The sequence below is a fragment of the Terrapene carolina genome, unplaced genomic scaffold, assembly GCF_002925995.2.
Source record: "Terrapene carolina triunguis isolate 2854851 unplaced genomic scaffold, T_m_triunguis-2.0 Scaffold68, whole genome shotgun sequence".
Taxonomy (NCBI): domain Eukaryota; kingdom Metazoa; phylum Chordata; order Testudines; family Emydidae; genus Terrapene; species Terrapene triunguis.
In genome coordinates this window covers 24,513,424-24,537,571 of record NW_020664419.1, presented here as the reverse complement: position 1 = coordinate 24,537,571, position 24,148 = coordinate 24,513,424, and the positions used below count along the sequence as shown (strand labels likewise).

General features: G+C 41.5%; 1 protein-coding gene across 1 annotated transcript in view; it reads right to left on the bottom strand.

The window, feature by feature from the left end:
* KIF21A (kinesin family member 21A) overlaps nt 1-24,148 on the bottom strand; it is a 112,261-nt gene that overhangs the window by 43,564 nt on the left and 44,549 nt on the right. The window contains 10 exon segments of the mRNA XM_024200814.2: nt 5,226-5,327; nt 7,506-7,703; nt 8,201-8,354; nt 11,179-11,393; nt 11,517-11,585; nt 12,306-12,413; nt 12,665-12,864; nt 16,285-16,473; nt 18,211-18,325; nt 19,325-19,412. Coding sequence (XP_024056582.2) covers nt 5,226-5,327; nt 7,506-7,703; nt 8,201-8,354; nt 11,179-11,393; nt 11,517-11,585; nt 12,306-12,413; nt 12,665-12,864; nt 16,285-16,473; nt 18,211-18,325; nt 19,325-19,412 — 1,438 coding nt within the window.

Here is a 24,148-nt window from a genome sequence, read left to right as displayed (position 1 = left end):
CAAGGGAGCAAGTATGCAAAAACTTTGGCTCTGCTACATGTTAATCATCTAACAGGAGGAGGAGCAAAGTGCCTCACACAATTTGTGCAGTAACATGGCTCTTCGAGATGTGTGTCCATATGGGTGCTCCACTCCAGGTGTATGTGCGCCCCTGTGCCTCTAATCAGAGATTTTTGGTAGCAGTATCCGTTGAGTCTGCACACGTGCCCTCCCTCCTGTGTAATCTGCCAGCACTGCGTGGGCAAACCCTCCCCCTATTCAGTTCCTTCTCTGCCGCAGAGCCCTATGGAGAACTCTGAAGTAGAGGGGAGGAGGGCGGGTTGTGGAGCATCCGTAGGGACACACATCTCGAAGAACCATCGTTACTGCACAAGGTGAGTAACTTCCTCTTCTTTTTCGAGTAGTGTCCTTATGGGTGCTCCACTGTAGATGACTCCTGACCAGGACCCACCACGGAAGGCTGGGACTTCGGAGTGGAGTCAAAGATCACGTTGGAGGCCAAATCTCCAGTGATTGCATAATGTTCTCCAAAAGTGTGGGAAAAGGCCCAAGTTGCTCCTCTACAGATTGCTGAGATAGGGATATCTTTAAGGCACATGACCAATGTAGAAATTGTCCAGAGTCCATATGCACTCCACGAGATCAGAGGCAGCATGTTGCGCCCTTGATAACAATGATTAATGTAACCAGAGACCCATTTGGATAGTCTTTAAGCAGATATCACGGAGCCTTTGGATCTTTCTGTGAATGAAAGGAAGAGCTTAGGGGATTTCCTGAAGTCCTTAGTCCAGTCCAAGTAGAATGCTAGTGTTCTTCTAACATCTAGCATATACAGAATCGTCTCCCTGTTCTCACAATGTGGTTTGGGGAAAAAAGCAGGGAGATGGATCTGTTGATTCACATGGAAAGTGCAAAGAAAGTAGGGAGAAACTTGGGATATGGCCTTAGAGTTACTTTACCTTTAAAAAAGACCATGAATGGTGGGTGTGCCATCAAGGCCGCTATTTCTCCTATATGCGTAGCTGAGGTGATGGGAATTAGAAATGCTGTCTTCATGGACAGGTGTAAGAGAGAGCAGGTTCCCATGAACTCAAAGGGAGGTCTAGTCAAAGCTCTGAGAACTAGGTTAAGATCCTAGGCTGGAGCAGGGAAGAGATTCCCAATACCCTTAAGGAATCTATGCATCAGTGAGTGAGTGAACACCGAGTATCTGCCTACCTGGCTGTGGAAAGCCATTTTCACCACGAGATGTACCTTAAGGGAGCTGAGTAAGAGTTTTGACGTCTTGAGGTCTAAAATGTAGTGTAAAATCAGAGGGAGGGAAGAGGAGGTTGGGGCTGTGTGTTTAGAATGACAACAAACTTGGAATCATTTCCATTTTGTAGGTAAGTATGTCAAGTGGTCAACTTATGGCTGTGTAGCAACACATCTTTCAGCTCATCAGAGCATTCTGCCGCTAAGCCTTAGAACTCAGAAAGAGCCAATCCTGGAGGTGGAGGACCGGCAGATGGGGGTGAAGGATCAGCCCATTGTTTTGAGAGAGCAAGTGAGGAATGGGCTGAAGAGGAACCAGAGGACATATTGCCATCTGTGTCAGGTAAGGGAACCAGACTTGTGTTGGCCAGGAGGGGCAATCAGAATAACTCTTGCTTTATCTTGCTGAATTTTTAACAGGACCTTGGATAGATGAGGAAACTGGGAAAAGGCATACAAGAGGTCCCCGTCTCATGGGAGGATGAGGGCGTCTCCCAGTGAATGTTTCCACAGGCCGTCCCTGGAGCAGTAATGAGGATGTTTCTTGTTCCGGTAAGTAGTGAAGAGATCCGTAGTCAGGGTTCCCCAAAGAGCAAATGTATCTCAAAGCACCTCTGAGTTCGGGTCCCATTCGTGGTCGTGAGAAAAATTCCGACAGACTGTCGACTGTCACGTTCTGTATCCCTGGTAGACAGACAGCTGAGATCAGCACATCATGAGATGAGATGAGATGAGCACATCATGGATGCACCAACTCCAAAGTTTGAGTGCTTCTGTGCAGAGGGAGGGAGATCTGGCACCCCCCTTGGCGATTTATGGAAAATATACGTGTCATATCGTCAATCATGACCTTTGTGTGTGTGTTCTTGATGAAAGATAAAAAGTGTGCACAGGCGTTCCTGACAGCCCTTAGCTCCCGAAGAGTCACTTCTGTGGAAGGCCATTTGCCCTGAACCTGGTGGTTGTGTAGGTGAGCTCCCCAGCCTATTACAGAGGCATCCGTCCCAGGGTGGTGAGTCTGTGTAGCGGGAGGAATGCTCACGCTTGGACTGCATCAAGGTTGGTGCTGATAAACTCCAGTCGCTGTACGGGGTTAGCGCGCCACTACAATGGAGAGAACCTGGGATAATACCCTGGGTGGAGCAGTCTGTATGGATAATGGTCCTGCCCAAAGGTAAACTGTAGGAATCTCTTGTACAATGGTTGTATCGAGATCTGGAAGTAGACATCTTATAGGTTGAGGGCCGGAAATCAATCTCCTGGCTCTAGACCTGGAATAATGGCTGCTAGTGTGATCATCTTGAACCTCTGCGCCTTCCCGTATTTATTTAATGCCCTTAGATCTAGAATGGGCCTCCAACCTCCCTTCGCCTTGGGGATCAGGAAATAATTGGAGTAAACCACCCCTTGCTCCTGAGTTGCACTGGGACTGGTTCTATGGCCTCTAGGTATAATACATGATCTATTTCCTGTCTAAGCAGGTTCTTGTTAGAAGAGTCCCTGTAGGGGGATGGGGAAGGAGGGTTGGAATGGGGGAGGAACATGAATTAAATGGTATAACCCTTTGAAATAATCTCCAGGACCCATCTTTCAGAGATGATATTCTCCCAACTGCCGTGAAAGAGGGGCTGGGGAAATGATTTCCTCCTGGCCACTGTCAGACTCGTCACCACAAGGATGGCGCTGACTAGGGTATGGGTGGTACACAGCCCGTGCCGAGAGAGAGTATTGGGGATTGTGTTTCTTCCCCAACCATCAGGTCTCCAGGGTACCGGAGCTCATGCGATACTGTGGGCTCACTCGGTACCGCAGAGGAGTGTCCGTGGTACTTTGTCGGTACCGATGGTTGAGAAAATGCAGAGCACTCCCTAGAGGAGCGTTTTGATGCGCCCGGTACCAAAAGTTTTCTCTGTGCTGCTCTTTTAGAGACGGTGTGGTAATTGTCTCTCTCCATAGGGGGGCGGTACTGTTGCCTCAGAGCCTGAGCCTCTGGCTTCTCCAGGCAGTGCAGCCGTGTTCATAGTGGAGGCCCCCTTTTGGGTACCGGGCTTCAGAGCTAACAATGCCGTCAGTACCGAGGTGGCAACACTGAGGAACCCCTTTGGCTGGCCAACGACTCGAGCCTAAAACCAGGTGGCAGCACTGGGGAATGTTTTTTGGTACCAAGGTGGCAGCACTGGGGAACCCTTCTGGCTGGCCAACGACTCAGCGCCCTTTTTACGACCCTTTACAAGGGGCGTATGCTGGTTTTTTTCCACGACTCTACCCCCTTTGAACTTAAAGGCTCCAGGGATGATCCGGGGTCAGCACCGGAGTCCCCTGGAGACTGAATTGCCTTCTCCATAAGGAGGAGTTTTAATTTCAGCTCCCAGTTCCTACCGTTTTAGCTGTGGCAAGGGAAACACTTCTGTGGGACTCTTCCAAGCACCAGACACAGTGAGAGTGTCTGGCCAATACAGGAATCGACTCCTTGCAGGAGAGGCACTCTTGGAGCCGGGGGAGCTGGGCATGCCCCAGGGCAGGGGGCTATCATCCTCTAGCAGGGAATGCAGAAGAAAGAGGAGGAGGAAAGAAGACCTTTCTTTTTTTTTTTTTTTTTTAACTTAAAAAAAACAGTCTTCTAAACACCTGGTGGGGTGGGGGGATGGAAATTCCCCGAGACAAGGCAGGAAAAACTAAATTCCCTGCCCTTTCTTTCTTCCCCTCCCCCCTCCTCCTTTAATCCCAAAGGAGTAAAGAAAGGAAACACTAACTATTAAGGAGAACAAAATAAACAGAAGCAATTACTACTTATGCTAATGGCGCAGATAAGGAAGGGACAACTGCTTGCTCCTTCAAAGCCAAAGGCGGTTGAGAAAGCACTGAGGGCGGGGGTGTGACTGTTCCCTCCGGGGTGCCACCTGGAACTGGGGTACCACTGAGCCCTCTGACCCACTAGCCAGGGCTCCCTCTCACACTGTGCTGCATAATATACATCATAATAAGATCGCTATGAAGAATATGGGGTGCAGTGTCACAGGGGGTTTGCCTGCGCAATGCTAGATAGGCTTGAGGCAGATCACGAAGGAGGGAGAGCGCATGTGCGGGCTCAACGGACACTGCTACTAAAAATCTCCCATTAGAGGTGCACATACACCTACAGTGGAGCACCCATAGGGACACTACTCGAAGTAGATATCAATTGGTATCTGATATTCTAGATACACCTCTGATATGTAAGAATGGGAAGCAGATATACCTGTAGCTATTAAATATAGATTATAAAATACCAAATATGTAGTGACCTCATTCACTCTGAAGTTATTATTCACTGGATTCCAGACATTAAGAAAAAAAGCCATCTTGCTATGTTGAAAAGCACAAGTCTTGTCAAATGTATATGTTATATGGACGGAAAATAGCCAGCGAGCAATACGTAACTCCAGTTTTGCTATTTAAAAAAGCTAGGTTACAGTTTTAAGAAATAGTTGCTTAACGTTAGGATCCTTAAAACTGCTCTGGTTTTCAGAAGTTCTGAGCACCTAGCACCATCCATTGAAGTCACTGAGAGCTGCAGGGTGCTCAGTTGTTTTGAAAATCAGTACGCTTATTTAAGAGTCTTAATAAGGAGTTAGGAGCTTAACCGTAGACATATATTTTTGAAAACAATGGCCTGGATAGGTCTTAGTAGTGTTTTTCTTAATTGTCTTATTTCTTTACAGTGACTGATAACACTTGATTTTTTTGTGTGAGGCAGGGGACAGAGAATAAACTACAGCTCTTTTCCCTGGAAAAACCATTTGTGATATGGCAGCATAGTTGAATATACATAATTTCATAATTTGGCAGTATTTTTTGCACACTTCATCCTGAAATATGTTTTTTATGTTTTAGTCAAAGCCTTATAGATCCAACATGCAAATACCTATAAAGTATGTGACAATTCAAAATGCTTCAGCAGAAAGCACAATATATTTTACTCCCTGTGTTACCTTATTAATGCCCATTGTGAGGAAGTGATCAAGAAGATATCGAGCTTCTGTTAGTGTGCAGGCATTAATCACTGCAGACAAATCCACGGTCTCTCCTTCTTCCTATATGCACAACAGTAAAAAAGTCAGGAAATTTACATCCTGTTTATATGACACAAATGCTGCTATTTTAAAATATGAATTATATTAACACTAAAGATTCAGGGTAGGGTTTTCAAAAACAATGATAGTCAATGAGATGTGTTCTCTTAACCTAATTAAAGCATTTTGGAAAATCCCATCTTTAAACATTATAGACTCCCTTAGGAACCTCTGTGTTGAAATGTCATTATTAATGCCACAGGGGTTATATGACCCTGCATCATATTGGCTAGCTGGTCAAAAGTTCAAGGAACTATTGTCCTGGTATGAGGAGAATAGTGTAAGTTACTGATGTGGTAATGTAAACTAGGAATTCAGGAACAGACCAACCCTGTAAAAGAATAAGTCAAAGTGAGGTTTTGAGAAGGTACTAAATATTATAGCTTAGACTGCGTGATGCAGTCTGTACCACAGAGTTCTAGAAAATTCTGTCTGGTGGTTAAAAACACTTTGCTATGTAATGCACTTAAAAAGGCAAACTGTATGATAGTTTCACTGCTCCTGGTAATAATCACATTTCTACACAATTATAACAGCTAGTTCCTATGACTTCATCTCTGCCTATCAGATTACATTTGGCAATCCAAGGCGAACAATATATTTGTTTGACAATGCAATTAATCTTCTTTACCTTATTTTACACTATTAATATAATATATTCAAAAACTACAGAGTAACAGTTATATCAAAAACAACATTACAACTAATTTAACTGTTTATAGAATCATAGAAATGTAAGGCTGGAAGGAACCTCGAGAAGTCATCAAATTCAGCTTCCTGCTGTGTGGCAGGACCAAATAAACCTAGACCATCCCTAACAGGTGTTTGTCCAACCTGTTTTTCAAAACTTCCAATGATGGGGATTCCACAACCTCCCTTGAAGGCCTATTCCAGATCTTAACTACTGTAGAGTTGAGAGTTTTTCCTAATATCTAATCTAAATCTCCCTTGCTGGAGAGTAAGCCCATTACTTCTTGTCCTACCTTTAGTGGACATGGAGAATAATTCATCACCATCCTTTTCATAACATCCCTTAATATATTTGAAAGCTTATCAGGTTCCATCTGAGTTTTCTTTTCCCAAGACTAAACATGTCAGATTTTTTTTTAAACTTTCCTCATACGTCAAGTTTTCTAAACCTTTTATCTGTTTTTTGCTCTCCCCTTGACTTTGTCCACATCCTTCCTCAAGTGTGGCTTGCAGAACTGGACACAGTACTCCAGCTGAGTCCTCACCAGTGCCAAGTAGAGCAGAACAATTACCTCCCATGTCTTACATAAACATTCCTGTTAATACACCCCAGAATTATATTAGCCTTTTTTTCCACAGCTGCATCACATTGCCGACTCATATTCAATTTATGATTCACTATAACCTCCAGATCCTTTTCAGCACTATCACTTAGCCAGTTATTTCCCATTTTGTAGCTGTGCATTTGATTTTTTCCTTCCTAAGTGAAGTACTTTGCACTTGTCTTTACTGAATTTCATCTTGTTGATTTCAGACCAATGTTCCAATTTGTCAAGGTTGTTTTGAATTCTAATCCTGTCCCCCAAACTGCTTGCAAGTCTTCCCAGCTTGGTGTCATCTGCAAAATTTTATAAGCCTACTCTCCACTTTGTTATCCAAGTCATTTATGAAAATATTGAATAGTACTGAACACCGGACTGACCACACTAGATACACCCTCCCAGTTTAACAGTGAAGTATTGATATGTACTCATGTATAAGACAATAATCAAGTACAACTTAAAGTGTGTCTTCTGAATATGAAATAGACTGTACTGTAACAGCCAACTGTGGAAGGAGGATTTAAATTAAATTTGTGAGCTTTTGTCACAAGAACCATAGTATTTAATATCAGCAGAATGGAAAGTATCAGCTTTGGCATTTAAAAGGCCCTGCAATGTTATCTTACATTATATAATCAAAGCTAATACTTATATCTGAAAACCCCACTGTACAAACACCACCTATATCAACCATCCCCTCAACATTTTAACTTAACAACATAATGAGTAGGTTGCATAATGAATGAAATACCAAGGCAAAATTCACCACAGAATAAAATATTCTCAAGGCTAATGCAATTTCCCAGTTGTACATGTTACTATTACTGAACCTTAGCACTTGACCTACCTTTGCTTCCTCCATCTGCATAATGTTTGCTTGGCAGTCAGAAATACTATCATTGATGTAATCTATATTTGCAGTTAGTGACTCCATCTCCTCATTGATGTTATGGACATTTTTGTCTGCTTCTCCACCACCATCGTTGATTACTTTCTCCCTTTTTTTCAAAAGCTTCTCTCTTCTTTTTGTAAGTTCTTCACGTTGCTATTTTCCAAGAGAAATTTTAAATAAAAAGATTGCATACTTAAATCAAATATAATTTTTATTATTTATTTTTCTTCTTTTCTGGTTACATGTAACCTCAGTGTACATTTTTGCCAAGGGAGAGGAATAATAGAGAATGTGAATGTATTTGACAACACATACATAAGGTGTTTTTAGATTTTGACACCTACACCATATTTGTTTTGTTTCTTATCGCAGCAAAGTTTGATGGTTCTGGGTTCTACGTTGGGATTCAAACACTTCTGGCAATAAATCACTTTATACACTTGTGCCTTCAAGGTGTTAAGCACCTCCGACCTCTGGCCTAAACCAATGCTTACTCAAGTCACAGGGAGCCTTTCCATTGACTTAGATGGGCTTTGAATCACCTTGGCAGGTCCTATATGAACAAGTAATTTACTGATAAAAGAAAGTGGATCTGCTTTCTGCTATTTTAATACAATAGCATGTAAGATATTGCATAATAAATACCATACCGTAAGTAGTCTATTCATATCTGTTTCCATATTGGAAATGGTCATTCTCTGCATAATGATGTCAGTCACTTTGCGTTCAAGTAATTGCCACTTCATCCTGGCTGTCTTTGAGGAATAAACTCTGACAGTTGTTCCTTTTCTTTGGTATTTCTTCCTACGGTTAATTCAGAGAGCCACATTACTGAATGTAACTACATGGTCCAGTTTAGATTTTGAAACTGCAAATTATCAATGCAAAATTATTATTATGTTTAAAAACAACATGACTTTTTTTTGCAGACCCTGACTCCACATCCACCTACTTGTAATCAGTCCTCTGCAGATGTACTTCATAATCTTTGGCACTTCAAAACATATGTCAAGTCCTCAGCATTTCAAAGGAGGGATCGTGGAAATTCAAGCAATGATTTATAAGGAACTTCTGTCATCTGAGGACCAGTTTCAATTAAATAAGCAAGTCTGCTTCAGAGTACAAATCCCAGACCATCCATAAGTGTAACTGTATTTGTATTTTTTGTTTTCCTGAGATGTTATTTGTTCTTAAGAATAATGTGGGCAACTGGACCACTAATGACATTTTGCTGAGTATGGCAACTGAATTTTAAAAAATTTAGATTTTTAAGTATGACTTGTCCTGTAATGGCATTTTGTACTGTTCTACCCTATATAACAATATGCCAGGCTCAATCCTGCTCCTGGGGAAGTTAACGGTCATAGGACCATTTTATGGGAATAGGAAGTGACATCAGACTGTAAAATAGAAACCATTACAATATCTATCTAGATAGGAATGTCTGCTATAAATTGTAAAATTGTAAAATAAGTATGTATGTTTAGTCTTTACTAGGGCTGTCAATTAGTCGCAGTTAACACACACGATTAACTCAAAAAAATTAATCGCGATTAATTGCACTTATAACAATAGAATGCCAATTAAAATTTATTACATATTTTTGGATGTTTTTCTACATTTTCAATATTGATTTCAGTTACACACAGAATATGAAGTGCACAGTTCTCACTTTATATTATTTTTAATTACAAATATATGCACTGTAAAAATGATAAATGAAAGAAATAGTATTTTTCAATTCACCTCATACAAGTACTGTAGCGCAATCTCTTTATCGTGAAAGTGTAACTTACAAATGCAGATTTTTTTGCTTACATAACTGCACTCAAAAACAAAACAGTATAAAACTTTAGAGCAGGGGAGGGCAAACTATGGCCCGCGGGCCGGATTCGGCCCATCAGGGCTTTCAATCCGCCCACGGGATTTCCAGCAGGCAGACTCCCTGCCTGCCCTGGACCTGTGCCGCTCCCGGAAGTGGCCAGCACCATGCTGGCCACTTCCGGGAGCAGCGCGGGGCCATGGCAGGCAGGAAGCCTCCCTTGGGCCCGCTCCGTGCTACTGCTGCGCCGGGCCCCGCATCCCAACCCCCTGCCACACCCCTCCTGCACCCCAACCCCCTGCCCTGAGCCCTCTCTCGCACCCCGCACCCCTCCTGCATCCCAACCCCCTGCCCTGAGCCCCTTCCTGCACACTGCATCCTCTCCTGCACACCGCACTCCCTCCTGAACCCCAACCCCCTGCCACAGCCCTACATTCAAGGCCCTGCATACAATTCCCCCCCCGATGTGTCCCGCGGGCCAAAAAGTTTGCCCACCCCTGCTTTAGAGACTACAAGTCCACTCAGTCCTACTTCTTATTCTGCCAATCACTAAGACAAACAAGTTTGTTTACGTTGACCGGAGATACTGCTGCTTGCTTCTTATTTATGTCACCTGAAAGCGAGAACAAGCGTTCGCATGGCACTTTTGTAGCCGGCATTGCAAGGTATTTACATGCCAGATATACTAAACATTTGTATGCCCCTTCATGCTTCGGCCACCATTCCAGAGGGCATGCTTCCATGCTGATGATGCTCATTAAAAAAATAACACGTCAATTAAATTTGTGACTATACTCCTTTGGGGGAGAATTATGTGTCTCCTGCTCTGTTTTACCTACATTCTCCATACATTTCATATTATAGCAGTCTTGAATGATGACCCAGCACATGTTCATTTTAAGAACACTTTCACAGCAGATTTGACAAAACGCAAAGAAGGTACTGATGAGAGATTTCTAAAATAGCTAGAGCATTCGACCCAAGATTAAAGAATCTGAAGTGTCGTCCAAAATCTGAGAGAGACGAGGTGTGGAGCATGCTTTCAGAAGTCTTAAAAGAGCAACACTCGGATGCAGAAACTACAGAACCCAAACCACCAAAAAAGAAAATCAATCTTCTGCTGGTGGCATCTGACTCAGATGAGGAAAATGAACATGTGTCAGTCCACACTGCTTTGTATCATTATCAAGCAGAACCCATCATCAGCATGAAGGATGTCTTCTGGAATGGTGGTTGAAGCATGAAGGGACATATGAATCTTTAGTGCATCTGGCACGTAAATATCTTGCAACGCCAGCTACAACAGTGCCATGCAAACGCCTGTTCTCACTTTCAGATGACATTGTAAACAAGAAGCAGGCAGCATTATCTCCTGCAAATTGTAACCAACCTTGTTTGTCTGAGTGATTGGCTGACCAAGAAGTAGGACTGAGTGGACTTGTAGACTCTAAAGTTTTACATAGTTATTTTTGAATGCAGTTTTTTTGGTACATAATTCTACGTTTGTAAGTTCAACTTTCATGATAAAGAAATTGCACTATAGTACTTGTATGAGGTGAACTGAAAAATACAATATTTTGGTTTTTACAGTGCAAATATTTGTAATAAAAAATAAATTTAAAGTGAGCACTGTACACTTTGTATTCTGTTTTAGAATTGAAATTAATATATTTGAAAATGTAGTAATCAACCAAAATATTTAAAATAAATGGTATTCTATTGTTGTTTAACAGCACGATTAATTGCGATTCATTTTTTTAATCATGTGATGAATTTTTTTAATCGCTTGACAGCCCTAGTCTTTACCTGGTTCCATTTGTTGCAGTTACTGATAATGCTTGGACCCTGGCCACAGGAATTCTCATCTTCTGCTGTGCTGCTGATCTTGATCCATCATAGTCGACAGATGACATAGTAGAACTTGGTTCTTGAATAGGATGGTCAGGCAAACTCAGCTTCCGACTCACCCTCCCAGCTGCTTTATCAGATATAGGCCTTACTTGTCGACGCAGAGCTGTAACCTGAAACAGCAGGACACCAAGACATATTACTACCATCTGTGGCATTATAAATTCGACTTTATGACCAGAAATGATGCAAATATCTATGATCTGACAGGACACACCAGTGCTGTAAAACAATACCTCTTCTGTTTTGCGGCGTAGAACAACTTCTTGATTTCTTTTCTGAGCTTCCAGAAGTTTGAGCTGATGCTGTGAACAATAACAACGAATAAGCCAAATATTTTTCTCTCCAACATTTGTCATTAGCAGTCTGTAACTGAAAAAGAAGTCCAATATATGCTTATATAGGCTTGCAAAACTGTTGTGAAAATGGGTTATCCCAGGTGCAAAATCATCTTGCCCATTATTTGATATAATGGTTATAATGGGAAAACACACCTCAATACTTTACTTGCCCCCATCAAATAGATAACTTGGCTGGGGTGAATGGGCAGATAGAATTTTGCAAATGGCACTGGTATATCTACAATGAGCCTTTGTTTGTTTTCAGTACAGGTCTGTCTCATCTTATGCGCATTTAACATGTGCGAATTCAGCTTTACGCGGTCGGCAAAAACAAACAAAAAAAGAGAAAAATAACAATACTGTTCCTGTAGAGCGGGCGATTCCGCCCGCCATTACACTCAATGTAATTTTGACTATAAGCGGTTTTCACTTTACACGCTGACCGTGGAATGTAACCCCAGCGTAAGATGAGACAGACCTGTAATAGTTACTACTTGAAGCCTAGAGGCACGATTTCCATAATGTAACTAAAATGCATCAGATGTCAAGCAAAATCTTGTTTAATGGTAAGAGGAGGGGATTTGTGTTTATAGGGAAGAAATGTGACATATTCCACATCATAATGAGCATGTTTACTACTGTACAGAAAGCTTTATGAACATTCACATCTTATCTGTAAATCACCTCTCGCTTGCGCTGCTCCTTTTTAAGCTGTGCAATCTCTCTGTTTCTTCTAGATTCTGTCATCCTGGCTTTTTCTTGCTCTTCTTTCATTTGTTTCATCAGGCGAACCTGCATTGAAACAATCTCTTAACCACCTTAACAGAGGGCATTTACTTTAAAGGAAAATGTTTTTATTCTCCCACCACTCATGTAAAGAGTATTTTCTTCATGCTATAATCTCCTATTACTATTCTGTACTTTCAATAATTTACCTCCTCCCAGATATACTTTTTTCTTCTTTAATATGAGAGCATTAATGTGAGAAAATGGCTCTCAATCCCTTTCCCATTGATCAAATGTTAACCATATTAAAAAAATACCTTAGTTTTTTTCATCTCAGTCACATCCTGCTGCAGTTTCTTCAGCTGCTTTTCATATTGAGACTGATTTTTAAGCAATCGTGCATGTTCTTTCTGAGCAGTTTGCAGTCTTAGCAGTTCTTTATTCATGGTTTGGAGCTTTTTCTCATATTCGGACTTTATTTTTTTTGCTTTTTCTTCTGAACAAGACTCCACAGAACCTAAATAACCAAAGAGAATTCTTATCTGCTAATTTGTTGAGAATATCTCCACTTTGTCAATACTCAGTTACCTCTGCAGTCAGCAGCTTACTGGCAATAGTCTCCAATCAGCTTTAAACTATTTAAATTTCCCATTCTGCTTCTATCTTCCACACTGCTGTGAAGTCTCTACCCAGAATTGATGACTGCTATAGCTTTGGGTAATATATCAAGTACTATCACAATCAGCTTTATGTCCTTAATTGGTTTCTAATTTTAATATATCCTCTGGTTTCCTTGCACTGAAGGCACATGCACCAAATTAAAAACAAAAACAGAAGAATTCCCTTCTGCTTTACTGAACACATTGTCTACACTGGACACAGGAGTTGGAGACTCTAAGCGCTCTATTCTCACTTCTCTCCCCCCAACACTACAGTTTACCCAAGCAAATCTGAACAGGAAACTAATGGTGGATGCCAACTCTGACCTTCTCTGGCTAATGTACAGAGCAACACTGACAGAATCTTAAGGACTCAACTCGAAAAGATTGGTGCACTTAATAGGTGTGTGTCTCTGTGGGAGTGTAAATTAAAATGTCTCCTTCCCTTCAAGGTCCAGGACCCGCAAGCTACATTGGATCCTCTCACATCATCAAAAACCACTGAAAGCTGCTGCTGGTAGCGATGTGGTCAGGAAAAGCACCCATCATTTCTGGCTTGGTACACCCAGTGAATTTCTCTTTCTCCATAGAACGTCTGAATAACTTGTACATGGAAAGTCTCCAGCTTCTTCCAGCAAGAACCTCATAATTAAATCCAAGTCTAACACACAGTAGCAAAGAACAAGTAATGTAATTCAGTGCCTACTGAACCAATGCATCGCAATGAGTTCTTGCATTGATTACTGTGAGCATTAGCTTGGGCCCCTAGCCAGCACTATTTAAATAACAGTTGCCCTCGTATCTGATACACTCACATACTCAATCTGATGCTGTAGAACAAACCTTTAATTGCAGTTACACATCAGGCTATTTCTCCAGCTCACTGTTTTAGGGACCAGGACTGTAACTGTTATTCAAAGTGTGTCCAGTTATCTGCTTGGGCTTAAAAATGGTGGGTGTGGTTAGGGGGACACAGGAAAAAGCTCCCCGATGTAAGTTAAGGCCAACGTTTTCAAAAATAGCCTATGGTTCTGAGGTGTTTGCAACATGCAACACCTTGGAACCGATTTTCAGAAGTGTCAATCACTCCCAAGCCCTTCAGAAGCCCGTGGGGGCTGACACTGCTTGGCAATGCTGAAAATGAATGTGTAAATAAAATTTGAGTAAAGCAGAATAAAGTAAACACTGCCTGTATAACAGTTAAAATATTATTTTAAATTGTGGGTTATTCAAAATAAAGTGTCAGTTTATCAGCCATCCATCACTTAAATAAGGGCTGTGACACAGAGGCCCATTTGTGGGTCAGTATTCTGTGTCAGGAGCTCTTGTGAGGCATAACATACTCACTTATCACACAGTTGTCAGAATCTGTATCTAAAACATGTCATGTAAGATATCATTGGAAAACTAATCATTAATATTCTTGAATGTATGGGGTGTGTACAAAGAGTTATGGATATGTGCTAGAATTATATTCTTAGTATGCATTTGGCAAACAATGCATAAGGCCAGTCTTCCCTAGACAATGGAATATGTATTTGGTTGGCTCGCCAGCCTGGTCATCAGGCAGACATAGGGAAGATGTATTTACACATAAGGTAAACAAAGCCATCAAGCTAACCAGGGGAGGAGGTAATGACTCAACTATCACAAGTGGGGACGAATCAGGATGAGGTCTGCACCAGAACACATGGCGTCTCTTCCCAGAAGGAGAAAAGGAACTTTATATGAGAATACATTTAAATGGTCTACTGGGCTATAAAGGTAGTGGGTCTGAACCTCAAATGATAAATAACTGAATCCACTGATTGTACAAAATATTACAGTACTATAAAAGTGTAGCCAGTAAAGTCTTTTCTGAAAGCTAATGAGACACTAGTGATTAATATAATTGTGAAACATATGTATTAACACTAAATGAGAAAATATGGATACTCAAATGATATTATGCTTTAAAGCCTGAGACCAAACACAGGGAGAAACAGGTTTTCCCCCAGTTAGACGAAAAGGTAGCATTTTGGAATCAAAACAATGGAAGCCCTATTTACATATGAATCAACAGGGGAAAAGGAAGTCCACAGGAAGGGAAGAACAACAGGAGGTCATCCTGAGTCTGGGGGACAAAACAATGAGTTTGAGAAGATATAAGGAGAAAGAATAAGCCATCTTGGCATCCATCACTGGATGGACACAAGGGGCCGGAGCTCTTGCAAGCTGAGAAAGATGGGGCCTTCAGCCCAAGGGGTTGAACTGAATATAGGTGAGAAACCTGCTTAGGTAAAGATCTTTCACCGAGGAAGACAAGAACAAGATGCTGGTTTCCTTTATGTGGAAGGTTCTGACTGAGAGAAAGTCAGCTACGGCCGGGAAAAAAAAAAAAGACTGGTAGGAAATCTACCTTGAACCAAGGCTGTAGCTTGTGGAGTTAAGCCTTGGCCACTAGAAAGTGTTTTTTACTTTTATGCACTTGTAACCATTCTGACTTTATCCCTTCTACTTGCACTGACTTAAAACTCTCTTTTTGATTAAATAAACTTGTTTTACTTCTAAATCAACCCAATGCTGGGCTTGACTTGAAGTGATTATTAACAACAAGCTGCTGTACTTTTGCCCCTTTAAAGGAGCAACAAACTTTATTACTCCTCTGAATGTTCTAGGAAGGGGCTGGACATTTCAGGGCAGAGGGTTTTGAGGAAATTCAGGACTGGGGATATATTGGGGTCACTTGGCCAGCAGAAACCAAGGCTGGTAGAGACAAAAGTGTGGCTTGTCTGCTGGCTGGGAGCATCCAGACAGGGAGCTACCACAGCAGAGCACTGTAAGGCACTCAGGGTTACAGGACAAGCAGTGACACAACCTCTCATTAGTCTGGATTACACCCCAGCCATGACAGGGGCATAGAGCACTGATTGCACCACTGAACTGTTCTGTTGTGGTTTTGGTTCTTCTCTTATTTAGGGTGACCGAAAGGAAAAGGAACGAGAACCTTGAATACAAGTACTAAACTGTGTGAAAGGAAGTCAGAACTGACAAGAAGTTGAAAATACATGTTCACCTATCCCTAGTACCAAACAGTAATAAAGACTTAAAAACTAGTATTATTAAAATTGAAAAATTAACAAAGATTAGAAAATGACTCTAGTTAGCAGCTAATTTTCAAATAATTTCTCCTCACGGTTTTCATGCAGTACCAACTTATATGTATAGGGGGAAAGTAACAAATAATTTGTCATGAAGATACTACAGTAAAATGATTTAAATAAAGTTATATGTCCTACCCAGGTTGTGAAGAACCTGATCTCTTTCAAGTTGAGTGTCCCGAATCTTATGTTGTAGCATCATTAGCTTCTCTTCATATTGCTTTTTCAGAGTCTGCAGTCTTCGTTGGCTGTTCTCTAGTTCATCTATCAGCTTTTGCTTTATGGCAATTTCACAAGTGATATTTGCTAAATCTGCCTGATAATTTTCTAAAAGAAAAAAAAAAGAAAAAATTAGATACTAAAAATGGAGGCACTCAGATTCTATGGCAATGAGGGCCATATAAACATATAGACAGATACCTCCTGTAACTTTAGGGTAATCAAAATATAATGTCATTGAAGCATTTTTTCCAAAAGCCAAGGATTTTGAAAAGCCAAATTATTTGGCATAAACTACCAAATACCGGGGCCAACCTGGCAATAAATAGCCATACTCTTCTGAGTGTACAAATGTCAGATGCCTCAAAAAACCTGTATTGCCTAATATGCTTGGATCATGTAATAATTTTGGGTTGACATGCAAAATCTGTCATGCTCATATGAACACATTCTGGACAGTCACAGCTCATTTGGAGTTTAATGCTTGTGTATCTATAATTTTGTACTGCATATGTGATTGTGCATATAAGGATTTTGAGTATTTTGTAACTCTGACAAGGGGAAACAGATGCTGGATCTGCACCTGAGTAATCTATTTTTTGAGATCCAGAAAAATACAAAACCATGCCCTCCCACCCACCACACCAATTCTGTGAAATATGGAATTTAGTAGGATGATGGGAAAGTTCATGTATGTCAGATCATTGCTATTTTTGTTTCACAACTCCTTACCCCCAATTCCCATCTCTGACACCATGCCCCTCCTTGTGCTCAGCTCACACAGCCTGCTAGAGTTCCTTCAACTCCAAAGCTGCAGAAACTTCCAACAGCAAGTTCAGGAGAGTATAGGGAGGAAATCTTGACTGGTCCATGAATCTTGGGGTGGGGTCCCCCTCACGTACCCCCTAACCCAGCTGCTGAAAAGGTATATCCTATCTCCAGAGAGAAGTGAGGAGCTGTCTCAATCAAAGGGAGGGGGTCCCCTAGCCCTGACTGCAATTAGGTTAGGTTTATAAGCCAATGGGCCCTGGCTTCTCTGGTTGTGCTCCAGAATGGAGCGGTCAGCCAGGGACACTCCAAGTTCTGTGGTCCTTTTAAAGTTCTTATCTGACCGTTAGTCAATCAGAGAAGAATGGATATACATGGAGTGTTCCCCGGCCTAATTCTCATGAGGCAGATTGTTGGGCTGGGCTGAGTCCCAGATTCTGCGCTTATAAAGGGGGCAATCCTGATTTGTGTGTAATGCCTACACTAGCTTTTTGTGCCAAGTACCATTTCTATATAGGAAACCTCTGTCTCTTCATAACCAAGTCTGCTTATAAGCTTCATCATTTCAGAATTAAACTCTGAAAATAGCTGAATTAACAGGTGCTGGATATCACCTCATCCTCATCCATGGTGTTCTTCAGAATGAAGAAAATTAACCTAGTGTTTTAATCTTATACTGAGGATATTTTTCTAAACAAAAGGTTTAGAGAAATAAATCAAGTATCAGATTGCTTCTACTGGGCTATAGAACAAACCTGGGTGAATTGCACCAGGGCAATTCAGGACTCTTGCAGTAAGATGAGAGGCAATGTAAAGGAACATGTTCTAGGAGCCCACGGAAGGGCACACCACTATAGATAATTCACAGAATACTACTGATAGCGGGCTCAAGAGATGCTGAGCATACTTCCCTTCCTGCCAAAGGGAAAGCACCGCAAATGGCGGTCATCATGGAGAAGGAAAGTGGCAGGACCAGAATGAAACAGTATCATCTATGCCCAAATATGGGGTGCGCAGACAAAGCAGATTTTTTTTTTTTTTACCACAAATTCTGCAAAAATACTGAAGTGATGTTACCTTTTTCATCTAAGTCAGAATCAGATTCATCTGAGCTTTCAACAACTTCCATATCATCATCTTCATCTTCGTCTTCTTCCTCATCCTCATGATCACTTACTTCCTGAATTTCTTCCTATAAGTAAGTAGGGGGAAAAATAAGGGCAAAAATCTACATTTACCCCCCCCACCCCCTTTGACACTTAGATTAACTTGGAAGTACATGGAAGCAGGGTAACAAAGACTATGAGCCAGTATATCACCTTTTAAGTACCGTATATACTCGTTCATTAGCCCGTTCATTTATAAGCCGACCCCCCAAAATGGATAGGTAAAAATAGCAAAAACTGTATGACCCTTTCATAAGCCGACCCTATATTTCGGGGGTTGGAAAACTTTGGCTCCTCGCCTGTCAGGGTAAGCCGCTGGCAGGTCGGGACATTTTGTTTACTTGAAGCGTCTTCAGGCATGAAGCCCGCCCCTCAGCTCCTTGTGGCCACAGTTCACCGTTCCCAGCCAATGGGAACTGCGGGAAGTGGCGCGCCACTTCCTGCAGCTCCCATTGGCTGGGAACGGCGAACCGCGGCCACAAGGAGCTGAGGGGCTCCATGCCTACAGACGCTCCAGGTAAACAAAACTACAATGTATTAGATCAGGGATCGGCAACCTTTGGCCCGCAGCCTGGGCAGGGTAAGCACCCTGACGGGACGGGACGGTTTGTTTACCTGCCGCGTCCGCAGGTTCGGCCCATCGCGGCTCCCACTGGCCGCCGTTTGCCGCTCCAGGCCAATGGGGGCAGCGGGAAGTGATGCGGGCTGAGGGATATGCTGGCCACCGCTTCTTACCACCCCCATTGGCCTGGAGCGGCAAACTGCAGCCAGTGGGAGCCACGATCGGCCGAACCTGCAGACACGGCAGGTAAACAAACTGGCCCGGCCCACCAGGGTGCTTACCCTGGCGGCCCGCGTGCCAAAGGTTGCTGATCCCTATATTAGATATTCAATTCAATGATTCCATAGAGTTTAAAATCATCACATTTTGGTGTAGACCTGTTCAGAAGCCAACCCCCGCTCTTTGATGCGTCACTTTTTTACCAAAAATATTCGGCTTATGAACGAGTATATACAGTACTTACCACTTCCAATTCATGATTCTCTCTCTCTGAAGTGCTTTTTTCATCCTTTTTCTCCTGTTCGTTGTCTGGGTTCTCCTCTTTAACATTACTAAAAGAAAGTGCAATGAAATATTAGCTCATTGATGCTATGATAGTATTTTTTCCCCTAAACCAATAACCTGCCTTTGGCACTTGTAAAAACATGATGCTCCAAAGAAAGGAGAAAGACAAAATGCAGCTAACCAAGTGAACAAAGCTGAGCACTGGGAAAACATAACTTCTAGACCTCTACAGATAACATAATACCCTGATTTTTAATTACCCCTACATAATCTTGGTTTGTACAGCAGCATTATTGATCATAAAATAATTGTAGCTTTTACCTTTAGGATTTTTAATTTTGTAACTAGAAACTTAAGCAATAGGAATAAAAATCTCCATATACTATAGCAGTACCCACTTTGGATAGAAATCGCAATGTATCCCCTGTAACTTTTACTAAACATAATAGAAGAGTATTTTGTGTGTGATTTAGCATGCAGCAGATTTTGATAAACAGTATGATAGATTCTACAGTGTGTCATCTGCAAACTCAGGCATAAGGTTTGAAAAACAGAATCCTAACTTATTAAACTGTATTGCTTTTTGAAGCTGTTATGTACCTATACATGAAAGCATGCTTAAAATAGGCATTGATATACCATAAAAAAAATCATAAGAAACCCTAAATAGGATTTTTGCAATAGGGCACTGTTTTAAAAAGCAACTTTTTCATTTGTCAAGTATGCATTTTAGATTTTTTTCGAAGTACATTTACATGCTTCCAGTGTTTAGAATACTGCTTAATCTTACTTGGATGCCACACATCTGTACTTCCTTTCCTCTCTTAAAAATGTGAACTGTAATGATTGGTGTGTTAAAACTGACTATTATAAGTACAGCCATTTGAAAAGAGAATTATATTCTACTTCATTCTTTTAAATGCCAGGTCGAGATGGAAAAAGCAAAATCCACAGTTAAAAGGTGACCTGCAAAAAGTCAAGTACCAAATTCCAGTTACTTCACTGACACACACAATTCATTCTGTAGCTAATATAAGAGAGTCATTTAACACATTATAACCTATAACCATCTTTATTTCTCTTCTTTCAGGTTCCACAGCTTCTACAGTCACCTGGGTTGACTGTCTCCTGACACAATATGATACCCAGCACATAACAATTGTTCTAGAGGCCAACTGAAATTGGCCCATTCTAGGCAGGGCAAATATTTCTTAAATATATTCCATGTCCTCTTTATATATTCATTTTTGAAGGCGTAATTGCTTGGAAAAAAACATCATATATTAAAAATTGAACTTTTCTGACCCTGTACAGGTGAACCTGACTTTCCAACACAGATTTATAAGTACTATATCACAGCACAATACACGCTGGGGCATCATCTCAGATCAGGAGCCAGGCAGCAATGGCAGGCTGGACATCATAGAATCAGAAATAATTATGTTTTTATGTAAATTTGCTGAATGTCACTCAGTCTGGCAACTGTGGCTACACAGCACATTCATGAAGTGCCTGGCATTTGGTACATGATTTTTGTAAGTCAGCTTTAAAGTGTGCTTCTAACAGTAAGTGTATACATGGCACCATCTTACGAAGCAGATCTGGTTCCCGTGTGTATTCAGAGTTATAAACGCTTATTTTACTTTTATTCCTCTTAGCACTACGGAGCTAACTGTATTCTATTCCGGTCCTTTCATCATCAGTAGAACTATTAACAAAATTACAATTGTAGCATCCTTACTGCTGATGATACATGATACCAAAAAGAACCCAGCTTGACTTTCAGATTCTAGGAAGGAGTCTGCAAGGCTGGTGGCCTTGAGATTTCAGTCACACACCATTGAAATTAAAGGAAATTTTGCAGTGACTTCATTCAAACATGGATCAAGCCTTATGTGCCATTATGAAAACTATTTTTGGCCTGTTTTAATCTCTCTCCATACATCTTCTCACGTAGCTGGGATGACCAGATGTCTTTCTGCTTAACCCTCCAGCTATTCTCAGGGTACATTTACATTGCATGCTCCTTTTGGCGGTGTATAGTGTACATACTCATGTAGCCCCCCAGCATGGTTATAAATAAGAGTGTAACTAGGTAGGCAAGGCTAAGGAGAGTAAATACACGCCTGGGTAAGGGTATGTATGCAAAGCACATACCCTATATATGGCTCTCTACTTGCCCAAGCTGTGCCTCCTTGTCTACACTGCCAACTGCTTTTCCCAGTGCCTCCCCCCTGCCAGAGCCTTGCCTCCCTGCAGTGAAAGGCTCTGGCAGCAAGATCTGCTGAAGCCTTTCCTTGCTGTTGGAATCTTTCAGTGACATGTAGCTACACGCTGCAGGGTGGATGCAGCTTGCTTTTCACTGCAGTGAGTAGCTATATATACACACACTACACACTGCTAAAACTAGTGTGTATTATATACATAGCTTCAAAGGCTAGAAGCATTACTTCCCCAACTCTACTAGCCCAACAGAGCGAGAGCCCAAGGTTAGCCTTGACCTCCAGTTACATATAGTATGTTTCTTCCTGTTTAAGAAAAAAAAAAGTGTTAATTTAAAAGAAAAAACAGTTTTAAAAAGCCCCAATGAACTACTCTATATGTGCCTATGAATCTACTGCTAGAATTGCCTTTCATGTATCGCAACTAAATTAATTTAAATGACAGTTTAATTAAAAACCTGGGAAATATTCCAACCTTCTTTCTTCTTGATTGCTTTCCTCAAGTTTCTGTAGCCTTCAAAAGCAGGAGGTACAGTATTGGAAGGCCAAGCCAATGAAGGACAAACCAGACAGTGAAAGTGAAAGTGGTAAGAAGGTAAAAATGATACATGAGCTCGTGGATTTAAAATGAAATTTAAAAAGATACCATCAAAAGACGACAAATAGTAAAAAGGCAATACATTTTGTGCAGTTGGAAAGTAAAGAGAAAACTAAAGAGCTACTGTGTCCTAGGCAGTGTTTCTAGTATCTGAGGTTGACCAGTCCATCATTATAAAGTACTGTAACTGTCTATACCTCAAGTTACACTAGTGAAGGGTTTTTTGGAAACACAACTGCTTATTTTATTTTGAGAATCATTTCTAATTAGCTTTTAAAAAAGTATGATCTTCAAAGATAAATGTTTCTTCTCCTTTGCTCTTCAAAAGGCCCTTTAAATCAGCATAGGGGGCCGTTAACAAAATATTGTTTTAAAACTTCAAAAAGTACTGCCTTTAAACCATACTAACAAAATATATATCCCTGCTATGTACTAGGACTCAAACAATACACTAATTTTATATTAGAATATGCTACAGGCATCTATATATACACTTTGCATTAAAAGAACAATATGCAGAAAACTTCCACTTCTAACAGTAAAACTATAAATGATACATTCTGAACATAACCTATGAATACATCTGCAATTTGCAGTTGCTGTGTTTTTAAAGGTTTTAAGGCAAAATATTATAGTTTACTCTTCTGGGATTAAAAATGTATCTGCCACTTATTGCTTGTTACAACATCAACAAAAAAGTACAAATCAGAAGCGATGGGATGGGAAAAATACAAATAATTTTTTTAAATGACAGATGTATTACAGTAAGGAGATGTGTGAATGACTTCAATAAATGCAGAAGTGTCTTAAATTACTGAAAATATTTTATAATTTTGATCTCACATTCAAATTCTGAACTAATTTTGAGTTGGAATTTATTGGAATGACTTCCCATTGTGCACCTTCTAATGTAAAATACTAACCATGTTGATACCTATTTAATTTTATGAATAATCTAATGTGATAAAGGTTAAAGCAAGAACAGTTAGTATAGGCATCAAAAACGTTATGAAGTATGTAAAAATAGCTAAAGATTGGAAGAGGAAAGGAAAATGTACCCCAGGAACTGAGAGATTAGGTCACATTGATTGGAGAACACTATACTTAGATATGTGACAGTTCCACCAGCCATGCTGGCCAGCTGACTTCAATTAGTTTTATGATAGAATATTTAGCCCTTGATGAGCACCTAAGCACTGCATACCTATTGCTCCTTTAAAAATGGGCACTTAGGCATATGTGATGGAGCAGGGAGCGGGGCGGATTTGACCTAGGAATGTTGCAGGGGAGTTACATTGGGGATGGGGGACTTCCCTTGAAGGAAGATCCCTGAGCTGTAACCTGAGCCAGGAGGGGGGTTGGGAGAAGTGACACCTTCTGGCCCGGAGACTGGACAAAGGAGAGAAGGAGCTGGGGGGAGAGGGGAGAGAGCTGCTGGAGGGGGTTTTGTGCTAGGTGGTGGAACGCAGGGAACCCCAAGGCTGGGGTCTAAGCTTCCTGCCCCCCAGAAGGACTTGACTGAGGGGTCCTGGGTGTACCTACAAGCCCTGTTTTAGACTGCGTTACTACTGTCCAATAAACCTTTCGTTTTACTGGCTGGCTGAGAGTCACGGTGAATCCCAGGAAGAGGGGTGCAGGGCCCTGACGTTAGGGTTACCATATTTAAAAAATAAAAAAAGAGGACACTCCACGGGGCCCTGGCCCCGCCCCTTTCCCACCCCAACTCCGCCCTTTCCCCAACATCCCCGCCCTAACTCCGCCCCCTCCCCTGAGTGCCCCGCATTCCCCCTCCTCCCTCCCAGCCACGCGAAAAGGGCTGCCCGAGCGCTACCGGCTTCACGGTTTGCTGGGCAGCCCCCAGACCCTGTGCCCTCAGCCAGCGCTTCCCCAGCGCAGCTGGAGCCTGGGAGGGGAAGCGCCCAGCCGGGGGTGCAGGGTCTGGAGGCTGCCCGGCAAACCGTGA